At 54.4% G+C, this 20,855-nt stretch overlaps 1 protein-coding gene across 5 annotated transcripts in view; it reads left to right on the top strand.

The window, feature by feature from the left end:
- DLEC1 (DLEC1 cilia and flagella associated protein) overlaps positions 1 to 20,855 on the top strand; it is a 45,928-nt gene that overhangs the window by 14,307 nt on the left and 10,766 nt on the right. For all 5 annotated transcript variants that reach the window (XM_084902776.1, XM_084902778.1, XM_084902777.1 and 2 more), the window contains 16 exons: positions 57 to 135; positions 1,644 to 1,731; positions 2,377 to 2,550; positions 3,272 to 3,408; positions 4,506 to 4,598; positions 7,891 to 7,981; positions 8,825 to 8,987; positions 10,266 to 10,458; positions 11,129 to 11,187; positions 11,758 to 11,938; positions 12,303 to 12,396; positions 12,600 to 12,730; positions 12,852 to 13,010; positions 15,164 to 15,303; positions 18,882 to 19,035; positions 19,642 to 19,752. In XM_084902776.1, coding sequence (XP_084758902.1) covers positions 57 to 135; positions 1,644 to 1,731; positions 2,377 to 2,550; positions 3,272 to 3,408; positions 4,506 to 4,598; positions 7,891 to 7,981; positions 8,825 to 8,987; positions 10,266 to 10,458; positions 11,129 to 11,187; positions 11,758 to 11,938; positions 12,303 to 12,396; positions 12,600 to 12,730; positions 12,852 to 13,010; positions 15,164 to 15,303; positions 18,882 to 19,035; positions 19,642 to 19,752 — 2,047 coding nt within the window. The remainder of the gene's footprint in view (positions 1 to 56; positions 136 to 1,643; positions 1,732 to 2,376; positions 2,551 to 3,271; positions 3,409 to 4,505; positions 4,599 to 7,890; positions 7,982 to 8,824; positions 8,988 to 10,265; positions 10,459 to 11,128; positions 11,188 to 11,757; positions 11,939 to 12,302; positions 12,397 to 12,599; positions 12,731 to 12,851; positions 13,011 to 15,163; positions 15,304 to 18,881; positions 19,036 to 19,641; positions 19,753 to 20,855) is intronic.

The following is a 20,855-nucleotide window of genomic DNA, read 5'->3' on the forward strand; positions in this document are numbered from 1 at the left end:
CATTGCACCATGTGGATGAGACTGACAGCCTTTCTCCCCCCTCTGCCTGCCCGCAGCTCCGCTGATGTGCCGGTGTTCATCGCTAACCCACCAGTCGTCTTTTTCACAGATTATGAAATTGGATCAGTTTATGAGGTAGAAATCTTATTTCTTGCTGTATCCGACTCCCATCCGCTTCCTTATTTTTTTTTTAAATATATTTTATTGATTTTGTACAGAGAGGAAGGGAGAGAGATAGAGAGTTAGAAACATCGATGAGAGAGAGTCATCGATCAGCTGCCTCTTGCACACCCCCTACTGGGGATGTGCCTGCAACCAAGGTACATGCCCTTGACCGGAATCAAATCCGGGACCTTTCAGTCCCTAAGCCGACGCTCTATCCATTGAGCCAACCCGGTTTCAGCTGCTTCCTTATTTTTTAAAAGCTTTTATTATGAAATTCTAAAACCATACACAAGAACAGGAAAAGACTATAATGAACGCTGTGTGCCCACCACCCAATAGTTAACTCCAGTCTGCAAATGTGGTTTCATCTGTTACCCCACAATTTCCTCGTGTGTGTGTTTGGGGGGGGGGGGGGGGGGGGAACATACATGCGTACGTTGGAATATTTTAAAGAAAAGCCTAGACATCATGTCATTCTTCAGTTAATACTTCAGTATCTCTAACAGTTAAGAACTTTAAAAAAAAATAATGATAACCGTTATCACAGCCAGCAACATTAATGATGGTTCCTTAATATCAACTAAAACCCACCCATGTTTGATTTTCCTCCATTTGTTTTGTTTTTAGAAAGTCAGTTTACAGTTGGTTTCTTTGAATCAGAATTCAAATATTGCATCTGGTTAAAATATCTCTTATTTCTCCCTTCTTTTAATTTTATTTATATTTTAGTAAATTTAAATCATTTCACTTTCCTCTTGAACTTGTTAGTTCTATGTTATCTTAGGGACTTTTGTGTCTGGTTATCACATTTCAGAGACAGTTGGGGAAGTTGGCAAAGACTCAGAGAAAGAGAGATAAAATAATTTTCGTTGGGGAGTGATAAGGCGAAGGGGGAGCTGCCAGGGACCCTACAAAAGATAGCTCGAAAGCTGGAAGGCGCCGGCTGCGGGCGCCTGTGGTGAGAGGAGCCGACCGCTGGAGCAGTCCTCCCTCTGGTCCGGCCGTGCCTGCTGCTCATCCCTTGCTGCTTGCTTAGCTGTCACTTGTCTGGAAGACCACCCTGCCCTCTCCTGATGGGATTAGATCTCCCCATGGCAGCCTCTTTCTGTACCATTGGCTCTTCGGTGGCACAGTTTTATTTTGATCTTTCCCACTAGGCTGTAAGTAAGCCCAACAAGGGCAAGATGTATTTCTAGGTTCGTGTCACCATCTCATTATTGGTGCCTGCACACAGTAGGCCACATATGTCAAACACAAGGCCCGCGGGCCAAATCCAGCCCGCCAGACCTTGCAATGTGGCCCGCACCGCGCTGTCATCACTGCACTCCGCTGTCAGTTTATGACATTGTCAGTTTATGACTGTTCAGTAAACCATTCGGCCCGCGATTTAGGCTGGATTTTAGATTTTGGCCCCTTCTCTGATTGAGTTCGACACCCCTACAGTAGGCCCTCAGAGAGCTGCCTTTGCCTCCGCACAGATGGTCGTCTCCCTGCAGAACACCACCTCGACCAGCCGCTACCTGCGCGTCATCCCGCCCTCAACCCCGTACTTCTCCCTGGGATTGGGTGAGCACGGCAGGCCGCTGTCTAGACGACACCCAGTTCTGTCCGGTGTGACTCCTGGTCTGTGTCCTGAGCTGGGCCGTGAGCAGTCCCTGGGAGCCGCTCGCCCTCTGCTGGACACCTGCCTGCTGTTCCCTCCTGTGGGGTCTCCGAATCCTGACGGCTCCTTCTCCCACCGCCTCCCTCCAGGCCCTTGTCCTGCCCTCCCCTCACCCTTCACGCTGTCGCTTGCACCAGCACAAGCGTCCCATGTCACAATATATTTCTCAAGACACAGCTTGTCCTTATTCAGCTCAGGAATCTTAAGGGGCTCTCTGATGCCCACAGAAATAAATGCTCAGCCACAGGGAGGGCAGGGCGTCCCCTAACCCTTGTGGATGGGCCCTGTCACTTGCCACACCCTGGCATTTTGAGCTGGGTCCCCGCCCTTGCAGCCTGACGACACCCTCCCCCCCCCCCCCCCCCCCCGCCTCCCCACCACCACACACACACCTGGTGGCCTGGCCTTGGCCCGGGGGCATTTGCTCACAGAGCAGCCCCAGCAGTGGAGGGTCTGCCCTGTCCGTCCTTCTGGTTGCCCACTGTGTGAATCCCATCAGCCCAAGCCCTGGTCCCCAGACCCTCAGCTGTCGCTTTTGTCACCTACAGGAATGTTCCCCGGAGACGGTGGGATGGTGGCTCCTGGAATGATCTGCCAGTACGTCGTCCAGTTTTTCCCCGACTGCCTGGGGGACTTCGATGATTTTATCTGGGTTGAGACCCAGTCAGCCCACCCGCTCCTGGTCCCCCTGCAGGCCCGGAGGCCGCCCCCGGTGCTGACGCGTGAGTGTGCGCCCTGCTCTCCCCCACCCCATCCCCACCCCTCCGCCCCCGGGGATTGGGTCAGGGTTGGAGAGTCCCTACAAGGACTGCTGGCTCCTGGGCCCTTCTTGGCAGCACTCAGCTTGGCAGGGCCTTCTGGGCGCAGAGGAGGGACCTGCCAGCCGCGTCGACAGTCTCCCAAGCGTGGGTCCCAGATTGTCCCGCTTCCCAGTGGAGGCTGCGGGCATCAGACAGCAGGGGAGGAGGCCGCAGCCCAGCTAACCCAGCCTGGGCTTCCCCGGCTCCAGGACACCCCTGAGCAGGCCTGGCCACACTGAGGCCCGGAAGGAGCCATGAGCCTTGCGGGGATGTTGCCTGCGGGGCTGGGGGGCGGGGGGAAGGGAGTGGGGGGAGGGTTCTTCAGGAAAGCAGACTTTGGCGGGGCTCCCTCCCTCACAAGCCTTTTCGGCTGGGTACAGGCTGGAAGTGGGACTGTGACCATAACCCCCAGGGCCGTGCGGGTGGCCCTGGCCGAGGTCTGAGGTCACAGTGGGTGCTGACCCTGCTGTTCAGGCCAGGAGTGGGAGCAGGGGTCAGGGCCTAGTCCCCATGCACCCTCTCTGATCGGGGAGCCGGGCGGGGGACCGTGCTCTGAACCCCGGCTGGGCCCCGGGAGGACCATGGCGGCAGGGCCCACTCCCAGGGCCGGGCCCTTGCACATGTGTCTCCCCTGTGGCTGCAGTGTCGCCGGTGCTGAACTGCGGTTACTGCCTCGTCGGGGATATGAAGGTGAGCACGTTCCTCTGCAGAAACGTGGGCTTCAGCGCCGCCAAGTTCTGTGTGATCCCCAAGAAGTGCTGGCCGCCCACCAGTTTCAGGGTGAGTGATGGCGGACGCGGCCGGGCAGAGAACAAACCCATCCGAGGAAGTGACCGCGGGAGGGGCTCGTGCACCCACGGTGGGGAGCACACAGAAAATGGGATTGTACAGCCGCTCTCTCCCGCTGCCACGTCCGAACGGGGGGTCAGCGTGCATGGAGACCGGGGCTGTGGCTCTGGCTGTGCCACTCACACGCACGTGACCCAGGGCATGTTGTATCACCTCCCGTGTCCTGGCTCACGGTCACTGATTTTTTTTTTTTTTAATATATTTTATTGATTTTTTACAGAGAGGAAGGGAGAGGGATAGAGAGAGTTAGAAACATCGATGAGAGAGAGTCATCGATCAGCTGCCTCTTGCATACCCCCTATTGGGGATATGCCCGCAACCGAGGTACATGCCCTTGACTGGAATCGAACCCGGGACCTTTCAGTCCGCAGACCGATGCTCTACCACTGAGCCAAACCGGTTTCGGCACTGATTTTTTTTTTTTTTAATGTATTTTATTGATGTTTTACAGAGAGGAAGAGAGAGGGGGAGAGAGATAGAAACATGGATGAGAGAGAAACATCGAACAGCTGCCTCCTGCATATCCCCCACTGGGGATGTGCCTGCAATCAAGGTACATGCCCTTGACTGGAATCAAACTTGAGACCTTTCAGTCTGCAGACCGACGCTCTGTCCACTGAGCCAAACCAGTTTCGGCTCATCTGGTTTCTCATTCACAAGGGACCCGTTGATCCTTGAGATCCTTCCCCTTGCTAAACAGATGTTTGGAGGAGAGAAGTGTGCAGTCTGGACACTGGGTTTTTCAGTTCCTCCCACAGCTGTTGTGTAAGCTGCATTTCTTTTCTTTCTTTTTTAAATATATTTATTTATTGATTTCAGAAAGGAAGGGAGAGGGGTAGAGAATAGAAACATCAATGATTAGAGAGAATCATTTATCGGCTGACTCCTGCATGCCCCCTATTGGGGATCAATCCCACAACCCGGGCATGTGCCCTTGGCCGGAATCGAACCTGGGACCCTTCAGTCCGCAGGCCGATACTCTTATCTACTGAGCCAAACCGGCCAGGGCTAAGCTGCTTCTCTTCCAGGCCATCGCAACCTTGGGCCTCGTTGAGCAGCCTCCCTTTGGGATCGTGCCTTCGGCATTCGAGCTGGCTCCGGAGCAGGAGCTCCTAATGGAGGTGGGTGACTAGACCTGGGCGTGTATTTATTTCCTTTCTGAACAGCTGGTCCTGGCTATTTCTTCACCGGCTCGCATGATTCCATCATCTCTGTGTTCTCAGGACCCAAACTCCCACTCCCACCCCAGGTCCCAGCCTTAGTGGTTTCCTTGGAGGACCATGTCCTTGCATTCTGGGGGGTCAGGGGGGAGGTATCCCTTGACTGTCTTATGGCCTCTCTCCCAAATCCAGTGCAGAAAGCCCTAGACACCTTCTGCGCCATGACACCAGAGCATTGCTTGTCCGCACTGTCAGCCTGGCAGTCACTTTCGCCAGCATCCAAGCTGCCTCCAGGATCTTCCCACGGTTCTTCAGTCTCTCTTGGACCCCTCCCCACTCCCCCCTAGGTGGTACCTGGTTCTCTCTTTCCTGTTTCATCCTCAGTTATATAGTCAGCAAGACTCGCCTTCCTTAGGCGTTACTCTGAGCCTCTGCAGAAGCTCTCAGAGTCTGTCCTCCCTGGCTGTGGGCTTCTCCGTCCCAAACCGGCACCTTTAAGGGCTCCCTTCTGCTCATCACACCTGCTCATTGGTTCCCCAGAAGAGCCATTGAGAAATGGGAGGCCTTCCTGTCCCTGTCTCCCTCCCCAACTCAGGTGCATAGTATGGCCTTATCAGTCTTTGTCTACTGCTGAGAGGCGGGCTGAATCCTCTTGGCGTAGCCCAGGTCTTGTCAGAGCCTCACTGTGGCTTTAAGAAACTGGGACTGGTCACCTCTGAGCTGGCCAGGATGGCCCCCTCATCCCATCTTCCTATGATCCCCAGGAAAAGGAAGAGGGACTCAATAGGAGTCTGTGGGGCAGGGAGTGAGGGAGTCATCAGAGGGTTTTTTTCCCTTTGCATTCCTTATGTATTTTTTTAAAATATATTTTATTGATTTTTTACAGAGAGGAAGGGTGAGAGATAGAGAGCCAGAAACATCAATGAGAGAGAAACATCGACCAGCTGCCTCCTGCACACCCCCCACAGGGGGATGTGCCCGCAACCAATGTACATGCCCTTGACCGGAATTGAACCCGGGACCTTTCAGTCCGCAGGCCGACGCTCTACCACTGAGCCAAACCGGTTTCAGCCATTTCTTATGTATTTTTTAAAAAGTATATTTTTATTGATTTCAGAGAGGAAGGAAGAGGGAGAGAGAGATAGGAACATCAATGATGAGAGAGAATCATTGATCGGCTGCCTCCTGTACACCTCCTACTGGGGATCAAGCTTGCATGTTCCCTGACCAGGAATGGAATCAAACGTGACCTCCTGGTTCATAGGTCAACGCTCAACCGCTGAGTCACGCTGGCCTGGCTGCATTCCTGCATTTTGTTTATTGGTTGTTTGGGGGTCTTTTTGTTTTAAAATTTATTCATATTTCCAGTTAAGAAGTAAATTCACACTTAAAAATTCAAAAGATACAAACAGATAAACAGTGAACTGCTCCCTTTCACCCCAGCTCCTCAGCCACCCAGAGGCCGAATGCTTCCCCAGTTTCTGGGTGCTCTTCCTGAGACAGGTGATGCCTAAGCAAGCAGATTCATACGCTCTTTCTCTCCTTTGTTTCCATTTTCTTTCAGACAAATAGCTGCCCACTCTGTCCCCTGTTCTGTACTGTGTGTTTTCCACTTGATGGTGTCTCTTAGAAATCACCTTTATTTTCTTATAGTTGCACTAGAGGCCTGTTGCAGGAAAATTCCTGCAAGAATAGGGTTTCTTGCAGCCACCTCTGCCGCCCCACCTGCTTCCCTCCCTTCTCCACCACCCGCTTGCTTGCTTCTCTGCAGCTTTGTTCCCTTCTGCAGCTCTTGGCTTCCTTCTATGCTGTCTTCAGTCTTCGGTCTGCACCTGGATATGCAAATTAACCACCATCTCGGTTGGGTCATTTTGCATATTTGCTCCTGATTGGCTGGTGGGCATGGCTTGTGGGCATGGCAGAGGTATGGTCGATTTGCATGTTTCTCTTTTATTAGATAGGATAGTATTCCACTGTGTGAATGAATCACAGTTCAGTTCAGCTGTTCCCTACTGATGACCATGAAGAATTTTTTCTGATCTCTGGCTATTTTTGCACATAACTTATGCATACATCAGTCTGGGCAAATAGGAGCCTGCCTGCAGGATACAGTCTTTGGAGTGGAGGTGCTGACCAAAGAGTCTCTGCTCATAATTGTGATATATACCAAATCCCCACTGTGTGGACGGTACTAATTATACTTCCAACAACAACATGGGAAGGTGTCTATTTCCTCACACTTTTGCCAATACAGTACGCTACCCAAATATTTTTAACTGTTATCTTGGATATTTTTAGGGTGTGTGTGTTTTTTTAATATGTTTTTCTTTATTTCAAAGAGAGGAAAGGAGAGGGAGAAAGAGAAACATCCATGAGAGAGTAACATCAATCAGCTGCCTCCTGCGCACCCCCTACTGGGGACCAAACCTGCAATCCAGGCTCGTGTCCTGTCCAGGAACTGAACAGGGGAACTGGTGCGCTTAACCAACTGAGCCACACAACCAAGCCGGGCTTGGACGTTTTAAAACACATACAGTGTACTCACTTCCCAGCTTTCGTGTGTGTGAGCTCTTGGCGAGCCTTACTGCACACGTTCTCCACCTCTTCCAACCAATCCTCCCCTGTCCCTGTAGATTACATGGAAGAAAAGCAAGATATCATATCACGGCATTGGTGAGAGCTAACGTCCTGCTCTCTGCCACTCCGAAGAGTGAAAACCTCTTCTCCTGGGTGGTTTTCATTTACATTTTTAAAATATATATTTTATTGATTTTTTTTTTTTTTTTTTTTTTTTTTTTTTTTTTTTTTACAGAGAGGAAGAGAGAGGGATAGAGAGTTAGAAACACGGATGAGAGAGAAACATCCCATCAGCTGTCTCTTGCACACCCACTACTGGGGATGTGCCCACAACCAAGATACATGCCCTTAACCGGAATCAAACCTGGGACCCTTCCGTCCACAGGCCGACGCTCTATCCACTGAGCCAAACCGGTCAGGGCTCATTTACATTTTGAGTAAGGTTCAACATGTGGTCATTTGTGTGTTGGTACCTGTGAACTTGCTCTTCATGTCCCTTTGACCTTACTCTGGGGTGGAGCAGCAGCTGAAACCCCTGGCCTTAGGTAGGAGGGGGGAGCGACGGGATGGGCAGCAAAAGTGGAGAGCAAAGATGGGGCGCGTGTCAGAGCAGAGGAGCCTGGAAGGTGGGGGAAGCCCCTTGCTGGGAGGTAACAGGACACCGTGCCTCCCCCAGGTCTGGTTTCTCCCAACGAGCTTTGGAAAGGCGGAGCAGACCTTCATAGTCATATGCGACAACTGCCAGATAAGGGAGATGGTGACGTCAGGTGGGTTGTGTGTGCCCAGGGTGGGGTGGGGGCATCAGGGGACGCTGTGAGGGCTGCTGCACCCTCCATGCACCAGGGTCTAGTTTGGGGCCTCTCGCTCTGGTCAGACCTTGGAGACGAAAGCCAGTGTGGCCTTCAGGACAGTCCCAAGGAGCCTTCTAGTGAGAGACAGATGGAAACCTGGGCGAGATCTTTCATTGTTGACTTTGAAACTCACCTTAATCTCCTGGGGAATTACCAGTGATTCCCATACAAGCAACCCAGATGCACCACCATGTTCCTGTAGGGTTAGAGGGGCATCCTGCTGAATTTCAAGATGCCCTTGTTCCTCCCCTCCTTCCATCCATCCATTCATTCATCCATCTATCTATCTTTCCTTCCTTCCTTTCTCTCTCCCTCCCTTCCATCCAACCTTCCTTCCTTCCATCTGTCCATCATCTGTTCATCCATCCACCTATCTATCCTTCTCTCCTTTCTCTCTCCCTCCCTCCCATCTGTCTGTCCTTCCTTTCTTCCATCCAACCTTTTTCCACCAACCTTTATTTCCTTCCTTTTTTCCTTCCATCTGTCCATCATCTGTTTGTCCATCCATCCATCCAATTTCATTCAGTAAGCACTAATTGAGTGTCTGCATCGTGCTTGGTTATGAGACTCACCTCCTTTTGGTCTGGAAGACGTGGGGATGTGAATCTATGTGTTAATGGCCCCCAGCCCTCCTCTTGTGTACAATCCCCGGGGTCATGACCAAGTTGCATGTGGATGGTAGCATGGGTCCCGCGGCAGCCTTTGGCCAGAGAGCCCTGGTTTCAGCCCTAACGAAACATCGCCACCCTATCTCGTTAGGAATGGGGCAGCTGGTTGCTTTGGAGCTGATCTATATTTCTGGTGAGAAAAGTAAGCCGGACCCTGGAGAGCTTACGGACTTAACAGCCCAGCACTTCATACGCTTTGAGCCTGAAAACCTTCAGTCCACAGCGAGGAAACAGCTGCTTATTAGAAATGCTACGTGAGTGACCCCTGTGCTCAGCCCCCCAGTGCACACCCCTTCTCCTTCTTCACCAGGCCCCAAGAGCTTCCTTCCATCCATAATCCAGGGGCCAGGGAGCAGACTGGGCACAGAATGGAAGGATCCGGGTGTGCTGCCCATCACGATAGCCACTCGCTTCTGTGGCTCTTTCAGTGGAAATCAATGAGCATTCCAGAAAGTTAAAAACTCACTTCTTGCCCTGGCTGGTTTGGCTCAGTGGATAGAATATCAGCCTATGAACTGAAGGGTCTCAGGTTCGACTCCAGCCAAGGGCACATGCCTGGGTTGCACGCTCAATCCCCAGTAAGGGGCATGCAGGGGCAGCTGATCAATGATTCCCTCTCATTATTATGATTTTCTATATCTCTCTCCCTTCCTCTCTGAAATCAATAAAAATATATATTAAAAACAAAACAAAAAAAAGCCCCTCACTTCTTCATTGGCACCAGCCACATTTTAAGTACCAGCCACACTGGTAGTTGGTAGCTTCATACTGGACAGTGCAGATAGATTTCCATCACTCCAGGAAGCTATATGGGGCAGCATTGATCATCCGGGCCCATCCTCAGCCAGGAGAGGGGCTCCAGAGCTTTCCTGCCCGCCCAGGAGGGGGAGCCGTCCCAGTCCCAGGGTCAGACATCGGCCGTGGGTTCAGTGCTCGCTGCCATTGCACCAGGACAGACCTCTCGGAGCCTCCCAGTCAGGCTGCCTGGTGACCCAGCCCGGCCTTACACAGGCCTTTGTCACCCGGCTGCCACCCTCCCACTGCCAACTGCTGCCAGCAGCACCCCGAGTCCCACCCCTCCCACGTCCATGGAGTTCTCGCCGCTCCTGGCAGCCAGTGGGCATATGTCTTTGGCCAGAGCAGTCCTGGGAGGCCATAGCTGGAGAGGTGGAGGACGGGGTGGAGGGTCAATGTGGTGGGAGACGCTGATGACACTGTCCTGAGATCTGGGGGCGTCAAGAGCCCCGCAGCTCAGTGGTTGAAGCATGCCTCACTGTGTGTGCCGTGTCCAGAGTCCCTGGGGCCCTAACCTCCAGCTGCTGGGGGGGGGGGGGACTTTCTTAGGGGGCCTCCAGCTTGGACTCCCTGACCCACCTGCTGCCCCTTCCCCAGGCTCCTCCACGGGCAGGAGCTGAGGCTGAGCCAGCTATTTCCCGGCGGAGGGGAGTGGGGCCAGGCCGGGCAGGGACGAGAGGACCTGTTCCAGACAGAATCGGGACCTGACCTGGGACCCACCGTCCATGCCCTCACAGGCACGTGGAGCTGGCCTTCCACTGGCAGGTCAGGATGCCCAACCTGCAGGCCCTGATGCCCGGAGAGACCCACAGCCCGGACCGCATCAAGAACCACCCCGACACGGAGACGGCCTTCGCCATGACCCCCGAGCGGGGCATCCTCAGCCCCTACGCCGACCACGAGTTCATCCTGAGCTTCTCCCCGCACCAGGTGAAGTGGTCGGGTCACCCACGACGGGGTCGTGGCCTTGGCACCCTCTGGGCACGTCCTCCAGGGACGGCGAAGCCGCCCAGGGGCCTGGCCGGGTGCCCAGCACCCTGGGGGGCTGGCACTTGCTGAGAGGGGGCCGGAGGAGGGTGTGCGGAGTTGAGGTGAAGGTGCCCGTCTTGCCTGGTCCCGCTCTGCACACACCTCGCCTGCAGCCAGGCCCCGGCCTCCATTCCCCAGTCCGGGTCCTCCAGGATGAGCTCCGTCACAGGCTTCCCCATCCTTGTGGGCCCCCCAGCAGCCCCCAGGGAGCGAGAGGCACAGGTTCCCGAGGGCGAGGTCAACAGCTCCTGGGGGAGGGCACGCGCGGTGGGTGTGAAGACGGGCGGGCGCTCGGGGACCCGTTGCTGAGGTCAGCAGGTCTGCCTCTCTGCCCAGCATCCAGCCACCTCCCTGTCTGCCATGGGAGGGGGTGGTGCCGGGGACACCCTGTTTGGGTCTGGAGAACCTTTTCTCCCCGCCCCCCAGGCTCAGCTGGGCGGGGAGGGGGTGCCATACCCACAGCCTCCCCGCTTCCCTCGGTGGTGGGACCCCACAGGGAGGCAGCACCTTCCTGGGGCAGCCCCGGCTGGCATGCGGCTGGGTTCCAGGGCACGCTGTGTTTGCCTCGCAGCTGAAGGATTTTCACAGCGTTTTCCAGATGGCGATAGAGGGAGTCCCGGAGCTCGAGGGGTGAGCAGGGCCCGGGCCCTGGTCGAGGGGAGGGGAGTGGGGCCTGCCTTCCCCGTGGGGCTGCGAGGGAGGGTAACGGGAAGGGGTGAAGGAGTCACCTGGCCCCCCTTCTCCCCCGAATGCCTGGCCCTGGCACACTAGGCCTGGCGTGGCCTCGGCACGCAGGGAGCAGAGCCCGCTGGGCTCGCTGTGAGACCTCAGCCCCCCTGGAACCTCAGAGCTGGGCCCCGGGCTCAGTGTTACCAGGGGGCACCCAGGCTGCTGGCCCCTGGGTGGTGGGGGGAAGGGTGTGCCCGTGGTGGGCATTGCAGCCAGCGTCCTGTGGAGACCCCCGGCTGGGCGCTCCGCGGTCTCCCTGGAGGCAGCGGGGAGGTGGCCCTGGCCCAGGCCGCAGGCGGAGTCGCTGTCGCAGCCACAGGCATTCGTCACCGGTTCAGGGCACTGGCTGACGGGCCTGATTCTAGGGGGATTGGGAGCTGTGGGCGGGCGATCGTTTGCTTCTCACAAGACCAAACACTTGGGGCAGAAGCGGCCGGGCAGGGCCGTGCTCAGGGCTGCGTGGGCTCCTAGCTCCCGGTGCTCTGTGCTGAGCACGGACCTGGAAAACGCCTCCTACAACCTGAACGACGTGATCCCCCTGGAGATCGAGGTGAAGGGCTCCGTGCAGCCTTTCCAGATCCTCCTGGAGCCCTACGCCCTCATCATCCCCGGGGAGAACTACATCGGCCTGAACGTGAAGAAGGACTTTAAGGTAGGGCACAGCTCTCCCGCCCCGGCCGGCGGCCCAGATGGCACTGCCCAGGCGTGGGTGGGGGGAGGGGAATGTGCTGGACGGGTGGACGGCGGCCGCCTCCCACCTCTCAGAGGACAGGCCCCAGGCCCCAGGCCCCAGGACCTGCTGGGTTTGCACGGACACCATGCCTCCTGTCCCTCTACCAGCTCCCCAGCATCCTCCAGGCGGCAGGACGGTGGAGCCCCTTCCTGTGTTCATGGGTCCTCGGCAGGACCCGGCGCCACACACCCTGCGGTGCGGGGTCGGGCTGTGGGGATGAGCTGGGGGGGTGTCCCCCTCTCCCCCTTAGGCCCAGGGGTGACGGCTGGGGCGTGTCTTTCAGATGTGGAACAACAGCAAGTCCCGCATCAGGTACACGTGGGGGAAGATCTGCGACTGCCACATCATCGAAGTGGAGCCCTGCACGGGGTCCATCGGTACTGCGGGGGGTGGAGGGGGGCGGGGGGCCCTCCCGGGGAGGGGCGGGGGCAGGAGGCCTGAGTGCGGGGCCTGTGCGGGTTCAGGGTGTCCCGAGATCAGCCCGGCACCATGGGCGAGAAGTCAGTGAAGGCCAGACACCCGGGTGCCCTGGAACCTGCCCCTCTTGCTTTCTCAGCTCTCTCTATCCCCCCTCCCGCAGCGTCCAGCGAGGTCGAGGACTTTGAGTTGAAGTTCACAGGGGGTGCCCCTGGCCCCACCAGCCAGGACCTGCCGTGTGAGATCAAAGACTCGCCCTGGCCGGTGGTGCTGCACATCGAAGCCACGTTTAAGGTGCGGCTGGATTGCGGGGAGGAGGGTAGTGGCTGGGCTGACCAGGCAGGGTGGGAATGGTGGGGGAGGGAGACGGGGAGGGCACAGAGCCCACTCCCAGTGACGGGCCCGTGTGTCTCAGGGGCCGACCCTCGACATCAGCGTCTCAGCCCTGCAGTTCGGGCTGCTGCGCCTGGGGCAGAAGGCCACGAAGTGCATCCGCATCCAGAACACCAGCCCGCTCCCCGCCATGTGGCACATGCAGGAGGGCGCGGTCTGCCTGGAGGAGAGGCAGGAGGATGTGAGTTGGGCTGCTTGGCCTGCGCCCGCCCTGTTTGAGCTGTGGGTCCTGGGCGGGGCCTTCTGGGGGTTGAGGCTGGGAGAGGGGATGCTGCCCGGTGGCTTCTGCCTGGCAGGGGCCCCAGCTCTCCACATCTCTGAGGCAGGCGGGTCCCTTCTCCCGCAGAACTCAGCCCCAAACCGGATTTTCCTGTTACTCGCTCTGCCGTCTGATGCAGAAATAGGACCTGGGTTTCTCCCTGGGTCAGAGCAGCCCGAGAGTCAGGAAGATGACGGGGAGCTGGCTGGGCAGGAAGCTCTCCAGGCCTCCAGGGAGGGGCTGGCTGGGTGGGCTCACCCCCAGGTTCCCAACTTCTCAGGCAGGGCCTGTGCCTGCGGTTTGACTACCTGCCACCAGGTGGTGCTTGGGCCTGGGCTTCTCCGCCCAACCGAAAGGCTCCGGAAAAAAGAGAACTTGGGAAGATTCATTTCCACTCCAATAGCCCTCTTCATTTTGCTGTAAAACTAGAGGCCCGGTGCACGAATGCGTGCACCAGTGGGATCCCTCAGCCTGGCCTGGGGGACAGAGCTGAAACTGGCTCTCAGACATCCCCAAGGGGTCCAGAATTGTGAGAGGGCCCAAGCCAGGCCGAGGGGTCTCACCGGTGCACGATCAGGGCTGGGGAGGGACGCGGGAGGTTGGCCAGCTGGGAAGGGACCACAGAGGGCCCGAGGGCGTGTATGGCCCATCTTGATGAGCGGGCCCCAGCAGCAAACTAACCTACCAGTCAGAGCATCTGCTCCCTGGTGGTCAGTGCACATCATAGTGACTGGTCCTGTCTACCCTCTGGTGGTCAGTGCATATCATAGCTAGCGGCTGAGCTGCCTTGGCATTTCATTAGCATATTACGCTTTGATTGGTTGAATGGCCGATCGGCTGACCAGATACTTAGCATATTAGGCTTTTATTATATAGAATAAGAAAATACTAAAGGTGGCAGAGGATTGTCATCCCCACATTCAGACTGTGGCACCACACTTGACTGGATGATGCGCAATCCAGAAGACAACCAAGTCATGGTGCTTGTTACTACCTAGCGGCAGTTAGCCGTGAACCATCACTCTTTAAAATTATATATATATATATATATATATATATATATATATATATATATATATATATATAATTGATTTTCAACAGGAAGGGATGGGACTGGGCATCCAGGCCCATGGGGGTGGACAGGCTGCTCTCCAGGCAGGTGCCCTGTACTCAGTCTGTCTTATGGAAGCAAGAGACCAAAGAGGAACAACCTGCCTCCTGGGGGTGATAGTTCAAAGTCCAGTGATAGCCTACCAGCCAGTCCGACTGGTGCATTTTGTCTCAGTCAGGGACAGGAAGGAGGGGTAGGGAGCCCTGACCCTTTTCCCGCCCCCTCTCCCTTTGTCTGTGTGGGGAGGCGGTGGACCTGCCTGGAGAACAGAAAATACAGGCCTGGGGGCTGGGGCTGGGCTGGGGGGTCGGGGAAACCGATGGCTACACAGAAGCTCACCCCTCCCCCAATGTGGTGACTTGGTGGCTTTCCTTAAAGCCATCAGGATCTTTTTGTTTTGTTTTGTTTTGTTTTGTTTTGTTTTTAATTGATTTTTTTTACAGAGAGGAAGGGAGAGGGGGAGAGAGTTAGAAACATGGATGAGAGAGAAACATCAATCAGCTGCCTCCTGAACACTTCCACCTGGGGATGTGCCCACAATCAAGGTACATGCCCTTGACCGGAATCAAAGCTGGGACTCTTCAGTCCACAGGCCTATACTCTATCCACTGAGCCAAACCGGTTAGGGTGCCATCAGGGTCTTGACCCTGCCTGCTCAATGGGGCTGGGAGATCTCAGAGAGCCAACGCACCTGCTCCCAGCGTGCCCCCCCCCCTTTCACCCCTCAGACCTTGGCCAGTGCCTGGGGTCCTCCTCCTTTACTGGAGACTTGGTCTTTGTCCTCTGAGTCCTGAGCCTCCTGCACAGCTGTGCTCCCACTCCCGCCTGCCTCCTCCTGTGTCCCGCGTGGCTCTGTGAAGAGCGGGGGGCAGCTTGGGGTGACCCTGGTTGGGCAACGCCAGCCCCAACTTCTGCAGTTCCAAGTGATCACTCTCCTCATCCCTCCGGGTTGACCTTCCCTCAGGTGTCTCCGTTCCACATTGAGCCCTCCGGCGGCCAGGTGCACCCCCTGGGGGACTGCAGGGTGAACATCACCTTGGAGGCTCGCCAGGCCCAGTGTCTGCAGACCGTCCTGGTGCTGGAGGTGGTGAACGGGCCCTGGAGGTAAGGGGGAGGGGCCCTCACAGCACACACTCTGCACAGTCCCGGCATACTCATGTATGTTAGGTGCAATTTTTATCTGTAGACATTTCAGAACTTAAAGGTGTTAATGCATGTGTATTCTATACAATTTGGAAATTACAGAAAATGCCCATTACGGTAAAATATGTGCCTACCTCGTGACCCAGCGTTAGCCCTTCCAGATTAACCCCGCAGAGACTCACGCATGTGCAGCCGCAGCCGTGTGCTCACGTGGGAATTCTCAGGGCCCGACTGTCCAATACAGCAGAATACTGGAAACAGTCAATATTCAACAGGAGAACAGACACAGAACTGTCGTGGCATATTTATTTATTTATTTGTTTGTTTATTTATTTATTTATTTTATTTTGGGGGTTAGGGTTAGGTTTAGGGTTAGGGTTCAGTTGTGGCGTATTTAAATGAGTGAATGCCATTGGCTCTGGGAGGAACACACTGAAGGTTTCAAAGGTTATTGGTGACATTCCCCGTCTCCCTCCCTCTTTCCCCTCCTCCTTCCCTCCTTCCCTCCCTCCTACCCTCTCTCCCTTCTTTTCTTCCTTTCCGAAAATTCCTTAAATATGTAAAAATGGAATTGTGTAATGAGCCCCCATGTCCCCAGCACCTCCCTTCGTAATTATCCAATCACTGCAAATATTGTGTCATCTGCTCCCTCAGCCAAATGATTTTGAAGCGTGCTATCCGTTTCCTTAAGCTGCCCCGTGGAAATCTTCCGTAATAAGCTAAGCAGTAGCGCTGCACAAGTGTTCTTATTGGTTAAACGGAATGCATTTACACTGTGCTTTATAGTCACTTCTGCGTGTGTTTCGTTACGAAAACATTTAAATCCTCGTTTTACATCTTTATGGATCCTCCGAAAGTACTGTGCCACTTTATACTTCCACGTACAGTCTCTGAGGCTGCCCACTGCCCCACACTCTCACAGCGACAGACATTAACTCATTTTTATAGTTTGACCGTCTGATGGGGTGGGGGAGTAAGCACCAGCAGTGTCTTGTTCGAATGCGCTTTTCCCTGATCACAGCACAGGTCTGAGTGGGAGTCTTTCTCCTCTCGGTCCCGCAGGGCCCGCTGAGGGCCTTGACTGTGAATGAAGGTTAAGTCTGTCTCCTCATCAGGGTGAATGCCTTTAGGCCTTTATTTCCTTTCCTTTTCAATCGCTGATCTCTTCTTCTTCTTCTTCTTCTTCTTCTTCTTCGTCTTCGTCTTCGTCTTCGTCTTCGTCTTCGTCTTCGTCTTCGTCTTCGTCTTCTTCTTCTCTTCTTCTTCTTTTTAAATATATTTTATTGATTTTTTACAGAGAGGAAGAGAGAGGGATAGAGAGAAACATCGATGAGAGAGAATCATGGATCAGCTGCCTCTTGCACACCTCCTACTGGGGATGTGCCCGCACCCAAGGTACATACCCTTTACCAGAATCAAACCTGGGACCTTTCAGTCCACAGGCCGACGCTCTATCCACTGAGCCAAACTGGTTTCGGCTGATCTTTCTTCTTAAAGGACCGTGTAAAAAAGAATTTTACAGGTGCAGGTGATGGAAACACGGGTGCAACCAAGTTAGGCATGTGAGACCCCCCCAGAGGACAGAGCCACCTGACCCCGTGAGGGAAGGGGCCTTGTCAAAGGGGTCAAACAGGCCAAGTCAAGCAGCAGGGGCAGCCCACACTGGCCAGCTACAGAGGTCACTCCATTCATTCGTAAATAGGCTGGGATCTAGCTCTTGGGTTGCTTTCCCTCCATGATAGTTGAAAGGCCCAAGGTTACTGCAGGATCTGCCCCAGACCCCCACCCCTCTGGGGGGATAAATCCTGCTGCAGCCCTGTCTTCTATGTGTCGTGTGAGCTCAGGGCTTGGGGCCCTGGACTGGCTGACTAATCTTCCACAGTCCTCCCCCTCCCCTGCTGTTTCCCACATTCATTCTGCAGGGCCTTCTCCCCCAGGGGTCTTAAGTAGTAGTTTTGTTCTGCTCTGTTTTATTAACTGATCTGATCACATCCTTCTTTTTTTTTCTCATTAGAATAGCATTATATTTATTTCTTTACTTAATGTTTATTTTTACATATAGTGTGTGATGTATTATAATATTAGGGTCCCTCGGCCTGGCCTGCTCCCTCTCGAAATCTGGGACCCCTCTGGAGATGTCGGAGAGCCAGCTTTGACCTGATCCCCTCAAGCCAGCCGAGGACCCCACCGGTTCAGAATCCATGCACCGGGCCTCTAGTATGCATATAAGATCTTTAGTTAATCTCTTCCCACCCTCTATCCTCCCCGCTTCCCTCTGAGATTCATCGATCTGTTCCATGTTTCCATGCCTATGGTTTCTATTCCTGTACTGAGCATCTGCCCCCTGGTGGTCAGTGTATGTCATAGCTACCAGCCAATCAGCTGGTTGACTGGTCACTTAGGCTTTTATAGAGAGAGATATAGATAATGTAATAGTGCACTTCTAACAGTTGCTGACTCACTCTCCATCCTTCTCTATCCTCTCCACATCCTCAATATTTGTTACTCTCTTTCAATGATAGTCACCCCAGTGTGTGTGAAGTGATATTTAATGAGGATTTGATTTGCATTTTCGGGGTGGCAAGTGATTTTTAGCATCTTTTATGTGCATATTAGCCGTTTGTATATCCTCTTTGGAGAACTATCAAGATCTTCACCCCTTTTAAAAATACACATATAATATAGGGTTGTCTTCTTATTGTTCATAGTGCCTATCCCTCACCCACAGCACGCTATCATGATTATTATAGATATATAGTAAGTCTTAGCATCCAGTAGAGTGATATTCTATTTTATAGCGCTTTCAAAAAATCGTTTTAGCCAAAACCAGTTTGGCTCAGTGGATAGAGCATCAGCCTGTGGACTGAAAGGTCCCAGGTTTGATTCTGGTCAAGGGCATGTACCTTAGTTGCAGGCACATCCCCAGTAGGGGGTGTGCAAGAGGCAGCTGATCGATGACTCTCTCTCATCGATGTTTCTAACTCTATATCTCTCTCCCTTCCTCTCTGTAAAAAATCAATAAAATATATATATTTTTTTTAATTTTAAAAATGGTTTTAATCATTCTTTGTCTTTTCATATACATTTTATAATCAGCTTGTTTATATCTACAAAATCCTTGCTGGGAGTTTGACAAGAAATGTGTTAAATCTGGACATCAATTTGGGGAGAACTGACACTTTCACTATGTCGACTCTCCCCATCCATGAATACACATGTCCCTCCATTTATTAATTTCTTTCATCAATGTCTTGTTGTGTTTGGCACACAAATCCTTTACATTTATACCTCAGTTTTTCCATTTCTGGAGTAATTTTAAGTTTCTGTTTCCACATGTTCACTGTTAACATATAAAAGTGTGATTGATTTTTTTTTTTTTAATGTTGATGTTGTACCCTATAACTTGGCTGCCTCGTTAGTTCTAGGAGCTTTTAAGAAACAGGTTCCTTGGGATTTTCCACATAGACCGCCATGTCTTTTGCACATAGGGACAGCTTTATTTCTTTTTTTTTATTTTTATCAACATCCTCGTGTCCCAGCTACCTCCCTGTGTACGCCGAGGTGCAGGAGCCCCACGTGTACCTCCAGAGCAGCCAGGTGGTGGTCAGCAACCTCTTCCTGGGCGTGCCCACGAAGGCGGACATCACACTCATCAATGGCACGCTCCTGCCCACCCGCTTCCACTGGGGCAGAGTGAGTGAGCCCTCAGCACTGGAGGCCCCTGGGACGGGAGCCGCTGCCCCTCAGGCATCCCCAGAGCAGAGGCTCTGCCTCCCCTCCACAGCCTGTCCTCCGCCCACGGCGCCCAGAAAAGCCGGGCCCCTCGAAGGAGCAGCACATCTGGTCTGGCTTTTCCTTGACTCGCCTTCAGGGAAGTCCGGGTCCCTGCCTGAGGTGTCTCAGGGGCTCGGAGCTAGACCTCCAGCCCGCGACTGGTCCACGCAGCTATGGGAGCCCTCATGAGGCCCTGTCCACGGGCTGGCTGGAGCCTGCTCTGCCTGCCAGGGGACAGGGCCCACATTCCTGTGCCTCGGAGGCGGCTGCTCTCTGCTCCCCATCACCCTGGCCCTCCAGGGCAGCTCATGTAGTCCAGGCCACCCTTGGCAGGTCCATCTGGGGGGGAAGGAGAAGAGAAGGGACCTGGGGCTCATCCCCACCAGTAAGCACCCGGCCATCCCGTCCTGCTGTGGCCCCCCATCTGCACCTCCAGCAGAGCTGCCGAGCACCCTGTCCAGACCCCTGCCCATCCCATCCTGGGAGTCCAGCACCTGACCGCAGGCCCGCCTTTGTGTCCGCCAGCTCCTGGGGCACCAAGCAAGCTTCTGCAAAGCAAGAGTCTCCCCCAGACGTGGCACTCTGCGCCCTGGTGAGGAGCTCCAGCTCAGTCTGGAGCTGACCGCTCATACCCAGGTGAGCGGGGGCGGGAGGGCCGAGCGGCTGGAGGGCACCTCAGGCCCACGCCTGGTCTTCGGGAGCAGGGGAGAGAGTTCTTGTAGTTGGGTCCCCATTCCTTTAGGGACACGCGGTCAGAAAGCTTGCAGCAGGCCGGAAATGGAAGTGCCCTGAAACCCACTGGCCACATCTCGCCTTTGGCACCACTTGAGCCCTCCCAGGCCGCTCTCTGTGGCCATCGGTGGGCCTGTCTTTCCATTTGCCCCGGGACTACGGCGGAGCTGTGCTTGTGGCAGGCCCTGCGCTGGTGTTGCTGGGAGGCTGACTGGCAGCCAGGTTCCTCCTCAGAAGGACACAGCTTCACCCGGCTGGTGTGGCTCAGTGGTTGAGCATCGACCCATGAACCAGGAGGTCACGGTTGGATTCCATTCCTGGTCAGGACACATGCCCAGGTTGTGGGCTTGATCCCCAGTAGGGGGCGTGCAGGAGGCAGCTGATCAACGATTCTCTCTCATCATTGATGTTTCTCTCTCTCTCTCTCCTTCTCCCTTCCACTCTCTGAAATTAATTAAAAACAAACCACATATTAAAAAGCGGGACACAGCTTTTTCCTGTGCCGAGGCCCACAGGAACGCCATCAGGTGGCCTATGAAGAGGAAACTTCCTCCTTCAGACACGTGCAGACCCAGGCCGCACTTCCTCACTGGCTCACAAGGGGGCAGTGGCTGTCTTACACAGCCGAGCCCAAGCTCTAGGGGACACTGATGCGCCCAGGGCCCGGAGTGGACCCTCTTAGGAAGGATTTGACTTCTTCTTCTTCTTCTTCTTCTTCTTCTTCTTCTTCTTCTTCTTCTTCTTCTTCTTCTTCTTCTTCCTCTCCCTCCTCCTCCTCCTCCTCCTCCTCCTCCTCCTCCCCCTCCTCCTCCTCTTCCTTTTTTTTCCTTATTGATTTTTTCCAGAGAGGAAGGGGAAGGGATATAAAGTTAGAAACATTGGTGAGAGAGAAACATCGATCAGCTGCCTCCTACACACTCCCCACTGGGGATGTGCCCGCAACCAAGGTGCATGCCCTTGACTGGAATCAAACCTGGGACCCTTCAGTCCGCAGGCCGACGTTGTAT

This window comes from Pipistrellus hanaki (genome assembly GCF_964339955.1).
Source record: "Pipistrellus hanaki genome assembly, chromosome: 13".
Classification (NCBI taxonomy): domain Eukaryota; kingdom Metazoa; phylum Chordata; class Mammalia; order Chiroptera; family Vespertilionidae; genus Pipistrellus; species Pipistrellus hanaki.